The 20,490-nt window shown below is 38.2% G+C and overlaps 1 protein-coding gene across 1 annotated transcript; it reads right to left on the bottom strand.

Annotated features, from left to right (window-relative positions):
* Nucleotides 1–8,119: 8,119 nt before the first annotated feature.
* Nucleotides 8,120–19,269, bottom strand: LOC100646887 (leucine-rich repeat-containing protein 24-like). Its single transcript, XM_003402722.4, has one exon. It carries the CDS (start codon nt 17,824–17,826, stop codon nt 15,847–15,849), a length of 1,980 nt encoding a protein of 659 aa, XP_003402770.2. The 5' UTR covers nt 17,827–19,269; the 3' UTR covers nt 8,120–15,846.
* Nucleotides 19,270–20,490: the final 1,221 nt, after the last annotated feature.

A 20,490-nucleotide genomic window follows, 5' to 3' on the forward strand; every position in this document is an offset into this window, starting at 1 on the left:
TTTCCAGCTGTTCCATATTAGATACCTCTTTTCTAACTCGCCGCATTTAAATTCTTTTTTTACAACTTTTATCGTGACTTTAAGGTACTTAAACTTTTGCACAGTTAACATACGAATGTCTATTTACTTTATCATTTTTTAACATTAGTTTCATTGGAAAATGAACGTATTTCACTTTTGAGGAAGCTACAAAAATCAGGTGTTGCATATTACGTACAGTTTCTCTAAATGCATTTTGTGAAATTTCGGTTTATAAAACATTAACGTAAAACGGAGCTTATGTAAAATTTTCCTCTCTTTATACTTCTTATTCCATAAACTTTCTTTTGTCCGCCAATGTATGAATGCGGATCAGCCTTGTGAAGGTTCTCACCTTCTCATCGATTATCATTTCCAAGGAATATTAAAATCCCTCTGTCAAACGTTTCACGTAAACGACCGCATTCAATTCAATTTATAAGGTTTCATGTGGTGAGATTTTCTTTTTAAATGGAACGTACAAAATAATATTAAATATTGTGGTTCGCCTCAAACATACCTTCGTACGTTCATAAATTTTGAAAACTTTTTGAGATTTTTGGGGGACTAAAACGAATTTTACAATTTTTCGACATTTTAGAAAATTTAGAAATTTTCATCCATTCGCTACCGATCGTATTTCATCTGATCTTTCCGTTTTCACCAAACGTTAAAACAAACAATGAATGTAGTGTCGAACTTCAATTCAACGTATTCTGCGTTTTTCTATTGTTGTTAAAAGGGAAATTTTGTATTGGTGACCAGTGCTCCTCATGGTAGTGAATATGTCACACTTTGACAAATCTGATATATTTTAAACCACAAATTTTCAACCTTTTAAATATTAAATTAATGAATATACATACAAACGGATAAAATTTTAACGCAAACAATTTTAATACTGGATTAAAAATTAAAGAACCGATGTTTCGCTTCGCTCACGTTACGCTACGATGTATTTAAAATATATTTAATCTCATCAAGCCTGTATACGTCCGCAAAATAGACGGAAATATACATCGAAAAAAAAGAACCTCATAATTGACAATCATGCGAATAATCGAGAAAATGAAAGCAATTTAATATAACATATTACTGATATATTCATTATGTGATTCCTGTATTAATTTTTCATCGTTGTATACGTATTAATTGACGTTCGTATTGAGCGATTATATTCGATCGCTGTTATATCCAACTAGTATAATACGCACTTCCAGTATTCAATTTGCATGACTAAAAAATAGATAAAAAGGAAAAGGGAAATAAAACTAAAAAAACGGGCGTAAAAATCTAGGTAAGTCGAATGAAACAGACACGAGTAGATATTTTTGATCGAAAAGAATTTTATTTCGACAACTGTCGGTCATAGCACATGATTTACCGTACGTGTGAGTGTGTGGAGAGGGCCTTCACCTTCTTCACGTTCTTTTTCCCTCGCTCGTAGTACGTAATCTCTCTTTTCTATTTATCATGTATACGTTCAAAAAATGTGTAATCATGGAAATATAGGTACGCCTAGGTTCTCTAAAGGTTCACCTGTATGCGCGTTCTTTTTCTCACTTCTCTCTCTCTCTCTCTCTCTCTCTCTCGTAAAATAAAAGTAATATTTTTTGTTTGTTTATTTGTTCTGTTTAGTGTTTTCTGCTATCGTGTTACCGCACCGTAGACGGATTTCTCTTGCGACACTAAATTACACATTTGTACATCGTTAACATCCCTTAAAACTGGTTTCTCCGCTCTTTATTTTTCTTTCTCCGTTGTCTTTTTTCTTCTCGCACGCACACGTACAATCTTTCTCTTTCTCTCGAGACATTTCTTGTCCGAGACCATTTGAAACATTTACAAACTAGGATATTCCGTGCCGCCTTTTAGGAGGTACGCGAGCGCTCAGACACACATATATACTCACGCATGCGCGCATACGCTTTACACACATTTATTTCGCAATCTTTTCTCCTTCTCCCTTTCCCTTTTATTAACAGGGCACCAACGATTACCGAGGGAATTTTTCGTAATTCTTTCAATTGCTTTATCTCAGCCCCCGAACGATATTCGATATACGTGCCACGTGTGGATATGCACCGATCTGAACACCGATCTATCAGAATTTTGTCGGAGAGATCGAGGATGAGCTAAGTTCTAGAAAAACTCGCCAGTCGTGACTTGTGTTTAATATTCGAGAAGTAAAATGACAGATTTTTAGTAGGTTTCGGGATTATTATATCAGGAACAATCCCATGGCAATACGATAGACGATTCTTCGCGAATCGCGTTTTCGAGGTGTTCGTTGAAACGGTCGTTAGGCAGTTCGTCGTTAGTAACAGGAAGCTTAACCTTAGTTTTTCACGAGATACTCGATTAAACGATAGGAACGACAAAGGGGGTCGTTACTATAAAATGGAATTGAGCGAGAACGTTATGCGAATATTCAAATGTCTTGTTCTCGTTTTCGTAAAAACGGCTGTACGTATGAAAATTGCATATCACGCCGAAAACGATCACTTAGTCGATCAACTTCTAAACGTTACACATTTGCATAACATGAGTTCATCGTATATCGACACGTTACCGAACGAGACGAAATTTTTGTATTGCATTTTTGCCTTTTAAATCGATGCTTGTGCGCCAGTTTTGTAATTTTTTTTTTTTACCGAAAAGTCGCAGTTTGCATCGAAAAGCTCACCAAAATTCAATTTGAAAATTTTCCTTCATCTGCAAAACTTTTGTCCTGAACGAGAATTGTGTACGTGAAACATAACTCGCATTAGCGAGTTTCCTTTCTGCGTACAAACTCGAAGTAATAGCAAAGTCTTTAAATATAAAATATCTTATGTATAATCAGACTTTGAAAACGAAGATGATTTTCACTATGAGTTATACAGGATTTTAAGGAAATAAAAATTACAATTGGCTTCTGGGAATTGCCGTTATAATTCTCTGATGAATTATAGAAACATCAACCAAAGATTGTTCTTTAAATATGTACCTTCTTGTTAAGAAATTTCCTATTTACTTATTCTGTTCTAAAATACTAGAATACTATCGATTAAATGTAAAACTATACATATTGTAATTGTACAATACATAGTACAGGAGAAATAAAACTGAACGATACATGAAAGGACGTATAACGCAAAAGAAAAACCTTTATACCTATTTACAAAAACTCAGAGAAACTGTTAAAAGATGCACTGTCATAAATTTATAAAATTTCTATGAAAAATTCTATGGTCACTTTTCTAAGATAATTCTAGCATTAAATTTAATTTAAATAGAAAAATAATCCTATCCAACTTTTCAATGCAAATAGCCCAATTTTAATTTGAACGCTCGACTAATCGCGAACATACGGAAATAAATTTCACCATGATTAATGTCGCGATTGCAAAACGAAAGCAGCCGCATATAATGTGTTACGTAACACACTCGAGATGACGATGACGCATGAGTGTTTGATGATTTGCACGAAATCATACAGAAAGACAAAGCCTGGTGAAGTTAATTTAACACGCTTATCAGACATGTTCAACAAACAGCTTCGAAACGCATTAAGAACACCTATAGAATCGTCAAGTGTGCGTGACAGCATATTATCGTACGTTACGGTCATACGTTACTTTCATACTGGCAACTTTCTCAGCGTTTTTTATCGTAACATTCTTTGCATTTCTCTCTATGCATCCATCCAAATTGTATATCCAAACAACTCACTCTATACGATACAACCACTTATGTATATGCAAAAGCTATGCAACACCAAAAAATAACTTATTTCTTTTTCTCTCGTTTTGTTCGTATGCGCGACAAAACGCACGTGCACTGACACCTACGCGCACGTATACACACACGTTATTCATGACATATTATTCCTTCTTTTCGACGTATTGCTTGGTTTCAGACCGATATTAGAAATTGTATGAAAACAAGAGTTGGAGCACGAACGCGATCGGAGCACATTTGATGAAATATGAATTAACGGTAATTAACGGATGACTTCGCTATCTCTGCCGATTTATTGTATTAGTAGACATGGATTACAGATATCTCGTCAGAAGGCGATGGAATGTTGAAGAGCCATGAATGTTAGATGTTTGAAACTTGTGCAACGATGTAACTTAACATGTTTAATATGGCCAGGTTTCTACGATTGCTACTTTACACAACGAATACTGAAACGAATCTTTATATTTGAAAAATGTCTAGGACGCATGTTGGGTTTTTAAAAAAATATTAGAAAAAAGATGACATCGGTCATATACAATCGACCTCGTCACCGAAGGGCTGCCTTCTCCTCGATACATGTATATGCTAAGAACACATTGAACATTTTAAGAAAACTCTCTTTTCGCAAGATGTGCTAAATGTACTTTAAACTCTTGTTCAAAGTTTCCATACAATCGTATGTTGCTGATAATCGTTACGAAAGCCAACGAGTCTCCGGCTTGCGTGATGTCGAATATCGAGCGTCAAACAGGGGAAACACGCTTGGTACTTTTCTGCGTAATTAATCGTGATCGAACAATGGGAACGCCTGACGTTCCGTGATTCCCGAACATTCATAAATTTCGGAACATGTAGACACGAGATGATCGGAACGTACCTCGTGATCGATGAAATGGACTGATCTGACGAATGATCTTTTTTGTGAAAAAATATAATAATCATAAAGAAACAAGACGGAAGGAACAGTCCGATATACAGGATGGTTGATAACTGGTGGTACAAGCGGAAAGGAGGTGATTCTACGCGAAAAAAGTAGTCGAAAATATAGAATAAAAATTTTTCGTTTGAGGCTTTATTTTCGAGAAAATCGCCGAGGGTTCGTTCTGCTCTTTGAAGAACACGTCTGTCAGAATATCAACGATTGGGATACCGGTGTCTGTAATGATCAGCTGCGGCTGATGTGTTACCACCACACGCACCTAACGAAAGTATCATGTCCGTATATTCCCGATTGCTGTATGTAGACATGATGGTAGACTAATAGGTACTGATAGTAGATAGCGATAAAAGTCGGATAGTAAGTTAATAGGTAGGAAAACACTTCGGTCACATTGGAAGTGTTTATCAACATAACGTCAATCGAGACAACGACCTACAGTGAGATCCGTTATAACGAGACGTAATGAAGTGCACGCGTACCGAGCGAAAATTCAAAGTCGATTTTCTCGAAAACAAAGCGTCAAACGAAAAATTTTTATTCTATATTTTCGACTTCTTTTTTCGCATAGAATCACCCCCTTTCCGCTTGTACCACCAGTTACCAACCACCCTGTATAACTGTCGATAACTGTATGGAAATCCCAAAATGGAAAACCTTTAATTAGGGCAAGATATGAGTATTTGAAAAGTGCGGCTTTCAAATATTCTTTGCATCGCTTATCTTTATTAATTGAAATAAATGAAATAAATTCATCGATAATTGGCTATGCTTTAGCTATGAAAAAGAGTGATATTACATAAGCTGTCTTTAATGTGTTAATAATTCGTTCTCCATGGTCATTGATACGTTTCAAATATACATGTATATGGAAGTTATATATGTATGTATGTATGTATGTACGTATGTATGTATGTATGTATGTATGTATGTATGTATGTATGTATGTATGTATGTATGTATGTATGTATGTATGTATGTATGTATGTATGTATGTATGTATGTATGTATGTATGTATGTATGTATGTATGTATGTATGTATGTATGTATGTATGTATGTATGTATGTATGTATGTATGTATGTATGTATGTATGTATGTATGTATGTATGTATGTATGTATGTATGTATGTATGTATGTATGTATGTATGTATGTATGTATGTATGTATGTATGTATGTATGTATGTATGTATGTATGTATGTATGTATGTATGTATGTATGTATGTATGTATGTATGTATGTATGTATGTATGTATGTATGTATGTATGTATGTATGTATGTATGTATGTATGTATGTATGTATGTATGTATGTATGTATGTATGTATGTATGTATGTATGTATGTATGTATGTATGTATGTATGTATGTATGTATGTATGTATGTATGTATGTATGTATGTATGTATGTATGTATGTATGTATGTATGTATGTATGTATGTATGTATGTATGTATGTATGTATGTATGTATGTATGTATGTATGTATGTATGTATGTATGTATGTATGTATGTATGTATGTATGTATGTATGTATGTATGTATGTATGTATGTATGTATGTATGTATGTATGTATGTATGTATGTATGTATGTATGTATGTATGTATGTATGTATGTATGTATGTATGTATGTATGTATGTATGTATGTATGTATGTATGTATGTATGTATGTATGTATGTACGTATGTATGTATGTACGTATGTATGTATGTATGTACGTATGTATGTATGTATGTATGTATGTATGTATGTATGTATTTATAATGTGTGTTGAAAATATAGTCACTAAGATATACGCTCCGTATGAGAAATCATTGTTTTTCAGCGGCGTGAGTCGTAAAATGTTATCTGTACTGTATCAAACGGTATGATCAAGTAGTACGAGTCGAAATAAACGCCACAGTATGGTAAGTTGCACGATCGTTAGGAAAGAAAAGTTTCTTCTTCGAAAAAATACCGGTAACGAAGATCAAACTGCCGGTAAGGCTATTACTTATTCCTCCACTGGGAGCAATAAAAGTCTGGACGTCAAGTTCCTTAATAAAAGAAGAAGAAAAAAATAAAGAAGAGGAGCGAGGAGTGGAAAGGAACTTCGCGAACTATTGAACTTTAGAAGGGCTATTTACTTCTCGATAGCTTAAAAGCATTAAATCGTGTGAATGTCCTTCAGTTTCAACTTCGATTCTTCCGCTATGCCACGTGATACAGACTGGAGAAAAATATTCTATTATTTCGTTTCACTACAATCGAAATAATACAACACCTTAGCAACATTTTGTCATCATTTTTATAAACAATTATGGCTGTTCCAATTTTCCAAATTAACTTGGCAAAGCTATTATTTTTTATACCGTTTGCTATGTTATACTATCTCGTTAATTGCTACATATTAATAGCATAAAATAAACGGGTTCTTGCGAGATTTCTTTCTTTTTTTTTTAGCGTTGCAATATTTATTTGTGAGAACGGATTATGAGCGTATTAACAATATATCATATACGAGCGATCTAACAACACGAGCTCGCTACTGGAATATCAACCGAGACACGAAACGCTTGCTAATTAAATTTATTGAATTTACGGCTGAACTGAATCCTGGTTCGAAGGAAGGCATGAATAAAGCGCGAAAAGATACATCAAGCAATTAAAGTAGTATTGCATACTGCTCGATATACAGAATTTGCTTAATTACTTTACCTAATTACTTTATATTGCTACTTCAATGTCGGCTCGGTCTCTTCACTTTGAACTTCTCTTGTATATGTACGATGTCGTGCAGAAATTTCCACGAACGATATACGAACGACTTTATGAATATATACGTATTAAGACAGTTTTCTCTATTCTATTAGCTACCTATTTAGATGTCAGAATAATTATATAAAATACGCATTGTGACGCGGTTTTTATATAATATCAAGTTGAAACTCATTGAATATTTATTACGTAAAATGGAGTAATTTTAAACAAATTATTTAAAATGATTGAATAGTTTCTAAGAAAATAAAATTCTACAAATTACACGATAAAATATTTTCCTCGACTATTTATTATCATAAAATTATGTTATTTATTTATTAGCTTAAATATTGTCTGAATAACTTTTTCATTAATAATTCTTTAAATCCGTCTTTGTTATAAAATATACGCGTTAATTGTTTCCATTTATTCAATCTATTTAAGATCCGCATTGACTACACACTTGTATATAAAATATTTGGTTGGTTATCAATATCCGAATGTCATTAAGTTTTCAAGTGCATGTTCACGCAAAATCGCGTATGTTAAAAGACAATCGGAAAATAATCATTTATTTAGATGGACATTTTCTGCATCACGTATACGTGAGGAAAGAAAACAAAAATAAAATAAGAGTGCGCGAAATTGAATTTCCACGAAGTTAAAGAGTAACAATTTGTTGAAACTTTCTGAATCAATATCGACATAATCCAATTTAATATATTTTTTCCACAAAATCATATACATCACATCGTCATTGCAAAACTTCTAATTTACATGTTCTTTCTTTATCATGATTACTTTTCGTTATTACTTAAACTAACATAGTTGATACGCTTTGTATGATCGACGCAAATTTATAATAAAGTTGTAGGAACTGATATTGCCGACGTGAAATTATATTAACGGAATAGATTATGGTTAAATTTGCTCGGTAAATGGGGAGGACACTTAAACAGCAAATCAAGTAATCGGCATCAAGATTGCGCCAGCCAACCAACCGTGGCGATCCTTTCTTAACACGAACTACTTCTTCATTATGATTGTAAGATATAACTGTAATTTATTGATAATAGACTACGCAGGTTTATATATTTATGAAAAATTTTAAAATATAAAAGTGTTTAGATCACATATAATATGCAAAGATTTATAAAATATTCATAAAAATGTAAATTTCCGTAAACATGTGTAGTCTGGTAATAAATATTCATACTAATGGAACAAATTTACAGTATAGGAAATCAATGTTAATTGATATTACAATAAGAAAACATATTTATCAACATATAACAGATAATAAAATTTCACTGGAAAGCAATTGTTTCGTAATAAAAGGTAAGACAGAGTTTCATAAATGTATGTAAACTCTTGTGCTTATGACCAACGTTTTCCTTTCTGTAAGTTAGTAACGAAAATTTTGCTAGTTATAAAATTGAAAAACTTACATTATTAGAACGAAATTGAACTGGCAGTAAGAAATAAGTGTTATTTCTTACAAAGAACTTTTGTAAGTATCGTATTTATAACTCAAAGTAATCTTTTTTCCATATGCACCTACTTGTTAAACATAAATTACTGTGGTGTTGTGGACAAAAGACCTAAGAGATATCAAATAAACCATAAACAATGTCGCGAGAGCCGAGGCGCCGTCGGGCCCATCAATGTATCGTCAGTCCTTCAATTGAATAGTTTCGTAGAAAAGTCCTACGTGACCCTGGCCACGAGCGATTGCGAAACACGTGCGTGGTGGGCCTAAGAAAAGACAAAGGGATGCTAGAACAGGCAGTGTCAGTGGAGAAGCCAGAGGGTGTGAATCGAGAAGTCAGAGAGTGTGAGTTGCGTTGTTGAATTAGTGTTGCTAGCGTTGTCGAGAGAGTGTGGTCCGCGTGAGAGAGAGTGTTGAATCCGTTGTGACGAGAGTTGCAAATTAACCATTGAGTTGTCTAGGTTATAGTACGTTATTGTGATTAGTTCACGTTAAACAACCATCGTTCTTCTATTTAATCAACATCTGTACAATCCATTCATTGTAAATAAATCATCAATATATATTTACGATACTACATTACATTTAGCCGAGTGGCATAAAAAGCTTTCATTTTCATTGAAAATTGCAAGTATAATGCTAAAGTATGAACTAGGGAAAAATTGTTCTTTAATATTTTATATAGAATTTATGAAATTAACTTCTTATATAGAATTTATATGGAATTTATGTTATAATGTCACGAGAAAGATATTGCTTCAATTACTCTTAATCGAGGCGTAATTATTAATTGTAATGTTAAATAAATAAACTATTTTGCTTATTTAAACTATTATTTCACGGACAGAATGGAATATAGCGAATTTAACAACGTTATAATTATGGTATTTCAAATTTTAATATCCAGTTTTAGATATAATGTCGCGTCATAATTTCATACAAAACAATCTTTATATATTTCAATTTTTCTGAATACATCAAGATTAAATAAATTACACATATCTAAATTGGACATTCTACAATTTGTCCAGTCACCTAGCTTAATCATGAGTCTAATCTAAAAAGGAATAAATTTACTGTGATCTATAATTGTTGTACATTACATAACAAAAAAAGGAATGCTGCTTTTTGCGGATAATTTTAAGGTGATAATAAAATACTTCTTACTCATATTAACACTATATAAATAAAATATACAAATTCGACTTATGATATTATCTCTATTTTTGATGTTTCTTGTATATTAAGTCAAAGGCTCTACCATTTAAATAATCTAAAAATATTTGTAGATAATAATAAAAATGATTTTTTAAATTCATAAAAAATAGATTTTACCATATCCTTTACGATTTAATGTCTGCTTTAAATATCATTAATATCAGAATGTAATGTTTACTGTAATAGTATATAGATCGAAGACAGGTGAGGATGAATGAAGTATTTTTAGCGGTTTATAATAAGGACCGAATGAAAAAAAGTGGCGAGGGAAATTAATGAATTAGCAAACGAATATGTAAAAACAGCGGGAAAGACAGAATACTTGAGGAAGAAAGTAGAAGGAGGTAGCCAAAAGCGGCTGCTATAGGATAGATTCTAACGTATTAAGCGTATTAAGGAAGGAAGATATAGTAAAAAGTAGGATAAATGGAGCGGTGATAAGCTGAGTAAGAGTTTTAGAAAGAACTTAAGAACATATGTAGGTACCGAACTAAGCCGAAGGTTGATATGCGATGAATAGTGTATAATGTATAGATTAAGTATAGGATAGTGTATACCGTATAGTTAGAAGAAACAAAGATATATATTTAAATTTCTAATATTAGATATAAGATGAAATATGTGTGCTTAGGGTAGGAACGTAGATTGGGTGTAGGACTTTGAATATAATGGATGCTCTAAATACAGTATGGAAATAAGTAAGAATTAGAAATATGTAAGTCAAGTCCTATTTCTGTGAAAAGGAACGAATAAAAATATATATATATATGGCAATGCTTTTCTCCTATATAATATAAAAGATGTAATATTTAATAACATGTTAACGAGATAATCCATCCAATATATTAATTTTTCATATACGCGAACAACATAGGCAGAGGATGACAAAAAAAATTAAAACAACGTGCTTGAAGCCATCGTATGAAGAAGCAATATCTCCCTTAATCCGCTCGGGGAATATAAAGCTTCGAGTAATTGTTCGCGATACCTTTCCGCTACGACTCATTGTCAGACATGCCAGCTTGTCAGCTTTTATGACGCTCAAATGATATGGATCGCAATATTGTACGCAGTAACATCAGGAGAGCTGTATTGTGAATGTTCATTAGCCACCACTGTGACCGCACGCTATTGTGTTTCAGAGATTTGTACCCGTCACAAAAAAAAGAAAGAAAAACGGAAAAGAAAAACACTATACAGACTAGGAACAAAATTCTAAATGTATTCTCCCGAGTTAATTTGTTCATATGCAAACCTTTTGTTTTTAGCCCTTCTTTTTTTTTTTTTTTTTTTTTTTTTTTTTTTTTTTTTTTTTTTTTTTTTTTTTTTTTTTTTTTTTTTTTTTGTTCGTGTTATTCATTCATCCTTTTACTCGCAATTGGTGCAGATTACAGACAAAGTACGAGTATAATTCTAATTCCATTCTAGAAGGAAAGAATCTTTTTAATTGCATCGTCGATACGATACACGAAAAAGAATGAAACGCTGTTTTTCGTCAAACGGTTCGAAAATATATGCACAGTGGCTACAAAGTGTATTGATACAACAATGTATTTATTGTAATATTTACATACTAGTTAATTGGATACAAATATATTACATTTCATTTCATTTAATGGTAGGTACTATCACATGACTGAAAAAACTCTGAAAATGAAATGTAGAACCTGCTAAAAAAAAAGCTTTGTGCCAATATTTCGTGTAACCACTGCATATCGGACATAACTGTAGCGAAAACGCGGGTGCATTTCATTCTGTCGATTTTCCAAATTTGTGAAATTATAGTTACTGAGAAATTAATAAACCGTGTTGCTTCCATCTCACGTGACGTTTGCGTTTCGAAATATACATTACGACTCGGCTCCTTTATGAACCAGCCTATTTTACGTTAAATCCGATTTGACCGTTCATTACGTTCATTGTCGTCAGCTTATGCGTATTTCGTTACTTTGCAAATAATTAACTCCGATACCCGATTGCGCAAACAGCAGGTCATTAGAAGAAGGAAAACACTGAGATAGATAAAATGTAAATCATATCGAGGAACGCATGATATGTTTCACTAATATGGCACACGGTGGATTGATATGTCATAATATTCGAGTGATATATATGTATATATACTCTAATAAATTATTACTATATGATAGTATCGAAGAGCTTCTAATATGGATTGTTCATTGTAATTAATATTTTCGCAAACTTAATATTAAGCTTTCTGTTCGCCTGTATGTTTAATTATACCTGTATTTCTAATGCCGAGAAATATTTGGCTACTTGATATTCGTTTGTTTCATCAATAATATTTTGATGAAAATATAACATGAGAAGAATTTGTTTGATTTTGATCGATTTCGTTGCAGGAAACGACAAAGAAAAATGGTGTTTCGTGTCAGTGACGCATAAAAAGATCGGGTAAACGAAAACAATCTGCGGTAAATATCGTTACTTTCGATGCATGGACGAGTAGTCTTTAAATGTCGCATTGGCGTGACTCGGTTGCAAGAACCTCTGAACGGTAAAATAATTAACATTTCTATATATCATCGCTAGAAGGTATCATAAAATGTCGTGAATCAACTTGTTATTAACAAATAATAAAATAAAAATAGATAAACGTTTATTAACGCAGACGATATTGTAAAACACTAATAGGAACAAAATGATCGTTAAGGAACAATGTTATCGTAACAAGACGAATATTCGAGAAAGGGCAAATATTCATACAAGTACGAATAATACGTGAAAGGACAAAGGGTAGTCCACGTTAAACATATGCACGTCATTTATGGCTCACTTTAAACGATGATACGCGTAAATTATTCTGGACGTGATGCTAACCGTGTATTTTCGAGGGAAAAGGTGGCAAATCATTCGTGTCTATTTCTCATGACAGTAAATTTCGTGTTATGGACAGATACATAACATAAATTCCATAGTTTCCTAGTTTGCCTAATTTTAAATTCCATTCGAACACGCTCCAAGCGCGTTACGTGTAAACGTTCGTTACGAATTGCAACGAATAAAGTTAGATTCGATCGGGAGAGAGAAAAAAGATCGTTCCAGTAAAATCCATTGAACGCGTTCTCGTGCCCCGGTTGTCACGTGTTTTCACTGCGATTACCGTGATTTGGCCAAGATACCGGTCGGGAAACAACCAATAAACCCGTGGACTCGTTCGTCGACGAATAAAATGACCACTAGAAACGTGTCCTGTCGTGTTCTCCAGCCTGTACCACGTATTATCGATCCGCGTAAAATATACGATTCAATAGAACCAGTCAGTGTATTTGGCATGGCATTTTTATTTCCATTTTTTCCGTCGTTTTCGTATTTTATTTTCTTTTTTTTTTTTTTTTGTTACCTCATCACGGATACGTCGATCGGTTCTAGGATCATTGAGCAGAGAAAAGCAGCCGGCCTGAACGATAGGCGATAAACCAATCGGTAGAAATTGCAAGCACTGCACCGCATGCACTATCTCACCCTCGATCTCTCGATGCCGCGCGTGGGCACACGTATACACTAGTGCACTCATACATTCACACGTCCGAATGTAGACATGGTCTGGATCATATTATCACATACGTTCAAATATGTATATTCAGGCACACTGCTCTCAAGACACGTACGAACCATAGTCGCGCAAATACGCACACACACACACACACGGAACACACAGGACACAAACACAGACACAAGTTGATAACTGACCGATATTCGCAATTGGCGTTTTGGCTTACCGCTTACCGCCAAAGTGTCTAGATCAACACACACAGACTCACTTACGTAAGACACTAACGCGAGGCATGAGCCGGTCAACCAATCGCAAGCCCCTCGTTTCAGTGTTTGAGCAATAGTTTATATTCGCTTGCAATTGGCTTACGGGCTTCTTGTGCTTACTATACAGTCTTATGTAATTGATTCTATTGGCTCCGGGTAATACAAAAAAACAGACAGAGATCGAACGACGACGGATACATTCTGGGAATTGCGAACTTTTTTTTCTCACTTTACTTTTTCTTTGTTCACCGAATTCAATCGTTGATTAGATATCTCGTTCGATAGAGGTATCGCGACGTTCGCAATTGTCATCATTCGCGATGTCAGTAATTATTCGATGTATCGATACCGACGTATCGATATTGATATATACGCACATGATATTACCATTGACGTAGGTATACTAACGCTTTTAAGGTCTGTGAAATTTCTCGATGAATCGATATCGAAAGAGACAGTGTGTCGTTACACGAATATATTTTGAACGGTTCCTAACGCACGGCAAAGTAAATCAATTTATCGTCAGGAGAATTGCAACGACGGATCCAGAGGTGTACCCGACGTCATATTTCACGCTCTACCGTTTCCGTGAATTTTCGTCCTCGAACACGAACGTCAATAACTATCCGATGTGACAATATCGCTTCTCTCGTATGTCGCGTTTCCGTTAGTTATTCCGAATCGATTCGATACTCGATCTTACTCCGAAATTATAACGTATTCATAATTCGTACGTACCGTTGATGATGATAATAATAAATGAAAAAACAATCTGATCAACGAATCGTTAGACGCGCGACGGAAAATGGGATGAATTTTTCGAGCATCGTTACCGCGATGCGTAATCGCACGTCGGCCGTATTCTCGATCTCGTATTGTCGTCGTGTTCACACCATATCCAAATCATCTAACATCGTCTAATTACACCTTCAAAATTGACTGGAAAATTCACGTGTGTAGTATACACGGTAGCCAACACACACGGTAAATAGAAATTATTCTCTCGCGTATCTGTCTCTATCTACACATCCTTCGGAACATGCACTGCAGTCTTCTCGTAAACATTATCTTAAGAAACGGTATATTTAAACCGTATCTTTAAACGTTATGTTACTATATTCCATTTTTCGTGATCTCTCTTTCGCTTCTTTTTTCTTTTTTTTTTTTGTTTTTGTTCTTCCTCCGAATATTCCTTAATAGTTCATATAGAAAGTATTAGCCGTCAACATTGTACTGCAAGACCGCCGAAACGACGTCGTCTTTCTTACCAGATCGTTCCGTTCATTTAGAACGTCGAGTAGAATATTCTTCCTATCGTGCTACACGTCGGACACACAAAACGGACGCGAAAACGTTCGAAATGAAAAGTTCTTGGAGATTAGAAAGCCGGCGTTATTTTTTGAGAACTGGCAGATGGCGGAATTTATCGATTGAGTCCTCGACAGATTCTTCGTTTTATGTGTTCCGTGCATTAGTCACGATGACACCTTCAACTATTTCATCGACCACTGTACGTAAATCTCGCGACTAGTGGACGTTTGTTTCCACCGAGTCGGCCGAATGACTTCCCATTCTCGGTGTCTGCCACCCTTCTGTACGTATGTATATCCACATACGGAATACATCTCAAACCATTTCATCGATCACTCTCTCTGTCTATATATACGTATGTACGAGTGTGTAACATGTGGTATGTATATATTATACGTTTTATGTATACGCAATCCACGTGACAGGTCGACGTCCTAGTCCATCACGTTAATATCCGCGACGGAGTTCGATATTTAAATTAAATCGAGAATTTTTTTTCTTTTTCACTACCGCTCGTCCGGCACTGGACAGGACGTCTCTCAGCAGTCGGTGTCGTCCTGGTGGCGTCTACGAAGCTCCAGGTAACGGTGCCGGGCGTCACAGTAATGAAGCAGCGGTACCTAGACATCAGTTCCAGTCCCTTCTTGATAACCCTCATCGGGAGAGCTACGCGTCGAGCCGAGGACACGCTTCAACGCAGACACCGGTGGCAAAACCGGAACTCCCTTCTGCCATACTCTTATTTGCTTCGCCCCTGGCGGAAATTGCTCGACCATAGGTGCCACTACGGCTAGGGCTTCCTTCGAAGGGTACGTGCTCACCGGAACCGTTGTTCTGCACGTATCTCTCGCCTCCCACATACAACTCGTGTAAAGGATCTTCGCATCGTCCACCACTTCCATACGACTATAGTCCGCTCCGCCGTAAGGAGTGATGTCTTCCGCCGAACCACGTCGCGTGTCCCTGATAAGATCAGGATTGTCAATCGGCATCAGCGACGTAGTGGAAGAGAAACAAGCACCGGGTGCAACCATCGAGGGCTGTTGGCTCTGATCATCGAAACGACCGATCGAACCGTACTCGTTCTCTGTCTGCAAGGCCGCTGCTTGAGGTCTTTGAACGTAGCTCAGATTTAAGGACACCGGTGGCTTCGATTCCACACCGAACGACGTCGTTTCGATTTCTTCGTGTTTTCTGCGAGTAGTCGACGTTGCCGATGATGGATTCTCATTGTTACCACCTGTACTATCAACGGACACCCCTTCCGCAGGAACCGACGACTTCACGTCTTTCAACGGCATTCTTCGTAAACGAATGAACAACACGAGAATGACAAGGAGTATAAAGAGAATGAGCACAACCAGAGCGGCGGATATACCAGCGATTTGACCGGAACCGAGAGTAGACATGCCAGCGGTTCTCAGAGATACGTGAAGAGTGAAATTCGCCTCGACGCTACCAGCACGATTTTCTGCCACGCAGTAGAACTCGCTAGAGTCCGCTTCTTGAGCGTTCGTCAGTACTAGCGTACTTCTTTTCCGGAACTGACCCTCCTCAAAGATCAAAATCTTCTGATAGCCACTGAATGCCGAATGGTTGGTCAGCAAACGTCCGTTCCAATACCATTTCACCTTGGCCGGTGGTATTGCGCTAACTCGACACACGATACTGGCATTTTCGCCTATCGTTGCCTCGGCGTAACGACTAGCTATCAGAAGAATCGGTCGACAGGCAAAATCGTCGATACTCAAATCGGTGAAGGTACGATTCAATAATTGTTTCGGACTGTGACAAAGGGGTGCTTGAAGGGTCGGCAAATTGTGCTTTACGAGCCACATTTTCATCTCGCGTAAATGGCAATCACAGATCCAGGGATTATCGTGAAGTTCTATGCTCGTGAGTTTGTTCAACGGCTCGAACGTGCCGGGATGAAGGGTCGATAACTGATTATTGTTTAACTTTAAACTTTCCAACAGTTCTAAGCCTCGGAATCCTTTCGCCTCGATCTCAACCAGTTGCGTGTGAGACAGATCCAACTTGACCAGGTTCGGTGTACTCTTGAACGCGTGCGAGTGAATCCTCTTGAGAAGATTGTTAGACAGTACGAGATCCCTGAGGAACGGTGTATCCAAGAAACTTGCAGTAGGGACCACCGTTAAGAGGTTGTTGCTTAGATCGAGCTCTACCAGATTCGTAAGGCCGGCCAGTGCCTCGCTATCGATTCGGTCGATATGGCACTCGCGTAGGTAGAGACGCTGTAGATTCGTCAAACGTACACGTTTGAAGATGTTACTCGGCAGGGTCCGAATGTCGTTACCGCTTGTGTCCAACACTTGCGTTTCCGGATCGATCCACTCCGGTATGCTAGTCAGGGCACGATTTACACACTCGACCGTGCGCTTCCCGCTCTTCCACTTACAAGAACACTCGACGGCGCACTTATCGCTGGTCACAATGCCCAGCAACGTCGTCACGTAAAACAAGAACACCGAGATTTCCATGACGAACACGTTTATTATTGTCGAATGCTGATCCTGGTTACGATAGACACTATCCGCCCCGATTATTTTGCTCGAGGACGCTAGCCTCGCCAGGCGCATCAATAAGCGAGGAATGTTTTCGCTCTCCCGAGAAAATACTCCGTCAACAAGCTTACGCCCATTTTTTCCATTTCCTTCTTCGAGTAGGCTTCGGTGGCGAGACACCTTCGATCGTTGTTCTCACCTTCTCTCGTCTCCTTCTAACGACACGTTCAATTCCTCCTCCTCGTATCGTCGAATAATACGACCGCCACCTCAGCCTTTATAACAAAGTTTACGCGAACCCTTCTCTCCGTGTAGCTGTTGCAGTGCAGCACGGCTAATTATGCAAACGAGAGGGTCGGGATTAAACGGTCTCGGCTCGTCCATTCGTAAATTCTTCTGATTCGTCGACTCGGCGACCGCTCGACGTACGATGACGAATACCTCTCCTTTGATCTTCGAAAGATACGCGATGATCGAAGCTGACCGAATTGGTATTTTCGGCAAACTCACGAATCGACGAAAACCTCCGCCGTCTCTTTCCTGACTCGTCTTCCCGTATTTGTCGGTACTTGTCACACGCGCGCGCGCACATTGAGGTACATACGAGCACGTACGAGTAAGCATACACCACGAGCGTCCGTCGTTCTTACGTAAACGCGTCGATCAACGTGCACTTGCCGTGAAGCTGACGAAAACCAACTCCACGATTCACCATCGACGAGAACCAATAACGGCAACAACACCCCCGTCGACGGACGGTACTCTGCACCACCACCTTGGACGACTCGTACTAACGCGAATCACCAAATATACTCGCGATACAGACCGAAGTCCTATCTCGTTCTCGCGTTGCTCCGTGCCCGAGGCGTTGTCCGTGCCAGGCGATCTTCGCTGGTTCGCGTTCCCCGTTCTGTTTTCCCAGCCGATTCTCGCTACCTCTTTCCTTCTTTCTCCTCTTTTTTCTTTTTTCTCTCACTCCCGATATTCGTCAAACGCGCAAAACACTCGAACCGATGGCACGGACGCTCGTCGTGAAATGAGAGACTATGAAAAGCCCGGCACCCAACTGGAGAGACAGCCTGTGCTCGCTTTCTCTGTCCTTCTTTCGATACGTCGTTGCACACTGCCAGGAGGGAAAACGCCGACGCGAAGTAGGGCGCACCCTTCTTCCACTCTGGCCAGACTATATACACAGGGTGTACACACCACCACCGTGATTCCAAGCACCCCTTACGGCGCCTTTCCTCTCCACCAGTCTCATCCACCAGCATCCTTCACCCCCTTGCCTAAGCCAGCTCTGTTCGAACCCCTATCCAACCCCTCTACCTTTATGAAATCTCCCCACAACCCCCGCCACTCCCATATAACCAGACACAGCTCGTGCGCTTTCCCAACCGGCTAGAGAGGGGTAGTAGGGATCGTTTCTACTCCCTACTCTTGGACACGAGCTACCCCACCTTCGTACCGGCGCTTTCCACCCCTCTAAATGGGGTACACGGGTGTACGGGCGCGCGCAGAACCTACTAGCCACTAGATACTCTCGCTGCCGCGCCGTAGCTTCTCTTTCCCCAACCTATTCCACGTTTTCCTACCGAGTCTCCTGACCTCACTCCCACCCTCCGCTTTACCCCCGTACGTTTCTTCCTCGCACATTCTCTCTCTCTCTCTCTCTCCCGTCATGGTTGTGCCACCCACAGTCCTCCAACCACCCTTTTCGACGTATCGAATGCTACGTCACAGTGGCGAGATATACGGCTATTTCACAAAGTGGTTAAATGCACTGCCAGATTACGGCTGGCTTGCTAGAGGGGTGGATGCAGTGGAAGCGGCTGGAAAAGAGAAAGAGAAAAGGCCGGCAACAGCAACGGTGGTTACGATATCGTCTATCGGCTACCGTCAACCGCCACAGACGGTCTCTCTCTCCTCGCGTCGTTTTCCGGCTACGATCACAGAGCCCTGGAAAAGTCATTCTTCTCCCATCTTTTTTCCTCCTTCTACTTTCATTCTTTCGCTCGCGTGTTCTCTCTTCCACCAACGCGATTCTTCGTTGCTCGCGTTTACATTCTCGAGAAGTTTGCGCGTGCTTCCCCATCGGCCCGCCTGGCCGGCTCGCCGCCTCTTCGCCGGTCTAGGGAATCTCCTTCCTTTTCTGTCATCTCTCGTGGAAATTATACGGAAAATGGAGGTATTCCTTCCGTGGAGGAAAGTTAGGTTCGTTCGAAGAAGTCGAGGGTTAGAGACATAGGGAGGACGCTAAATCTGCCTACAACGAGAGTAAAGGTGACATTGCGACGGAGGATGACGGTGAACGGCGCCAGCCATTATGTACTAGACATATATACATATGTACATACGTATACGTACATAGCTGGCGAATTTTCCCTAAAGGACCTTTTAGGGTTAATTGATCGTCCGAAGCGACAAGTGCACGTGCCTTCTCGCTCGTACGCCCTCGCGTAATGCACCCTTAATGGACGCGAGCCTTCAAAGAACCCTCCGGTAAAGACGTTCGATGCCTGTCCAATATGTTCCGAGAATTCAAGCATACACCCTTCACCCTCCTGTGCATCTCCGCAAGTCCCTTCCTGTTTCCTGTTCCCATGCGAGATTCGATTTGGAACCTCTATCAATTTGTCCAGTGCCGACAAATCTCACAGATACAGATAACTTCTTCGATTAAGACAGTAGTATTGTAAAGATATTGTAAAGAAAGTCGAACTAGGTGAATTAAATGGAAGA

The sequence above is a fragment of the Bombus terrestris genome, chromosome 6 (genome assembly GCF_910591885.1).
Source record: "Bombus terrestris chromosome 6, iyBomTerr1.2, whole genome shotgun sequence".
NCBI lineage: Eukaryota > Metazoa > Arthropoda > Insecta > Hymenoptera > Apidae > Bombus > Bombus terrestris.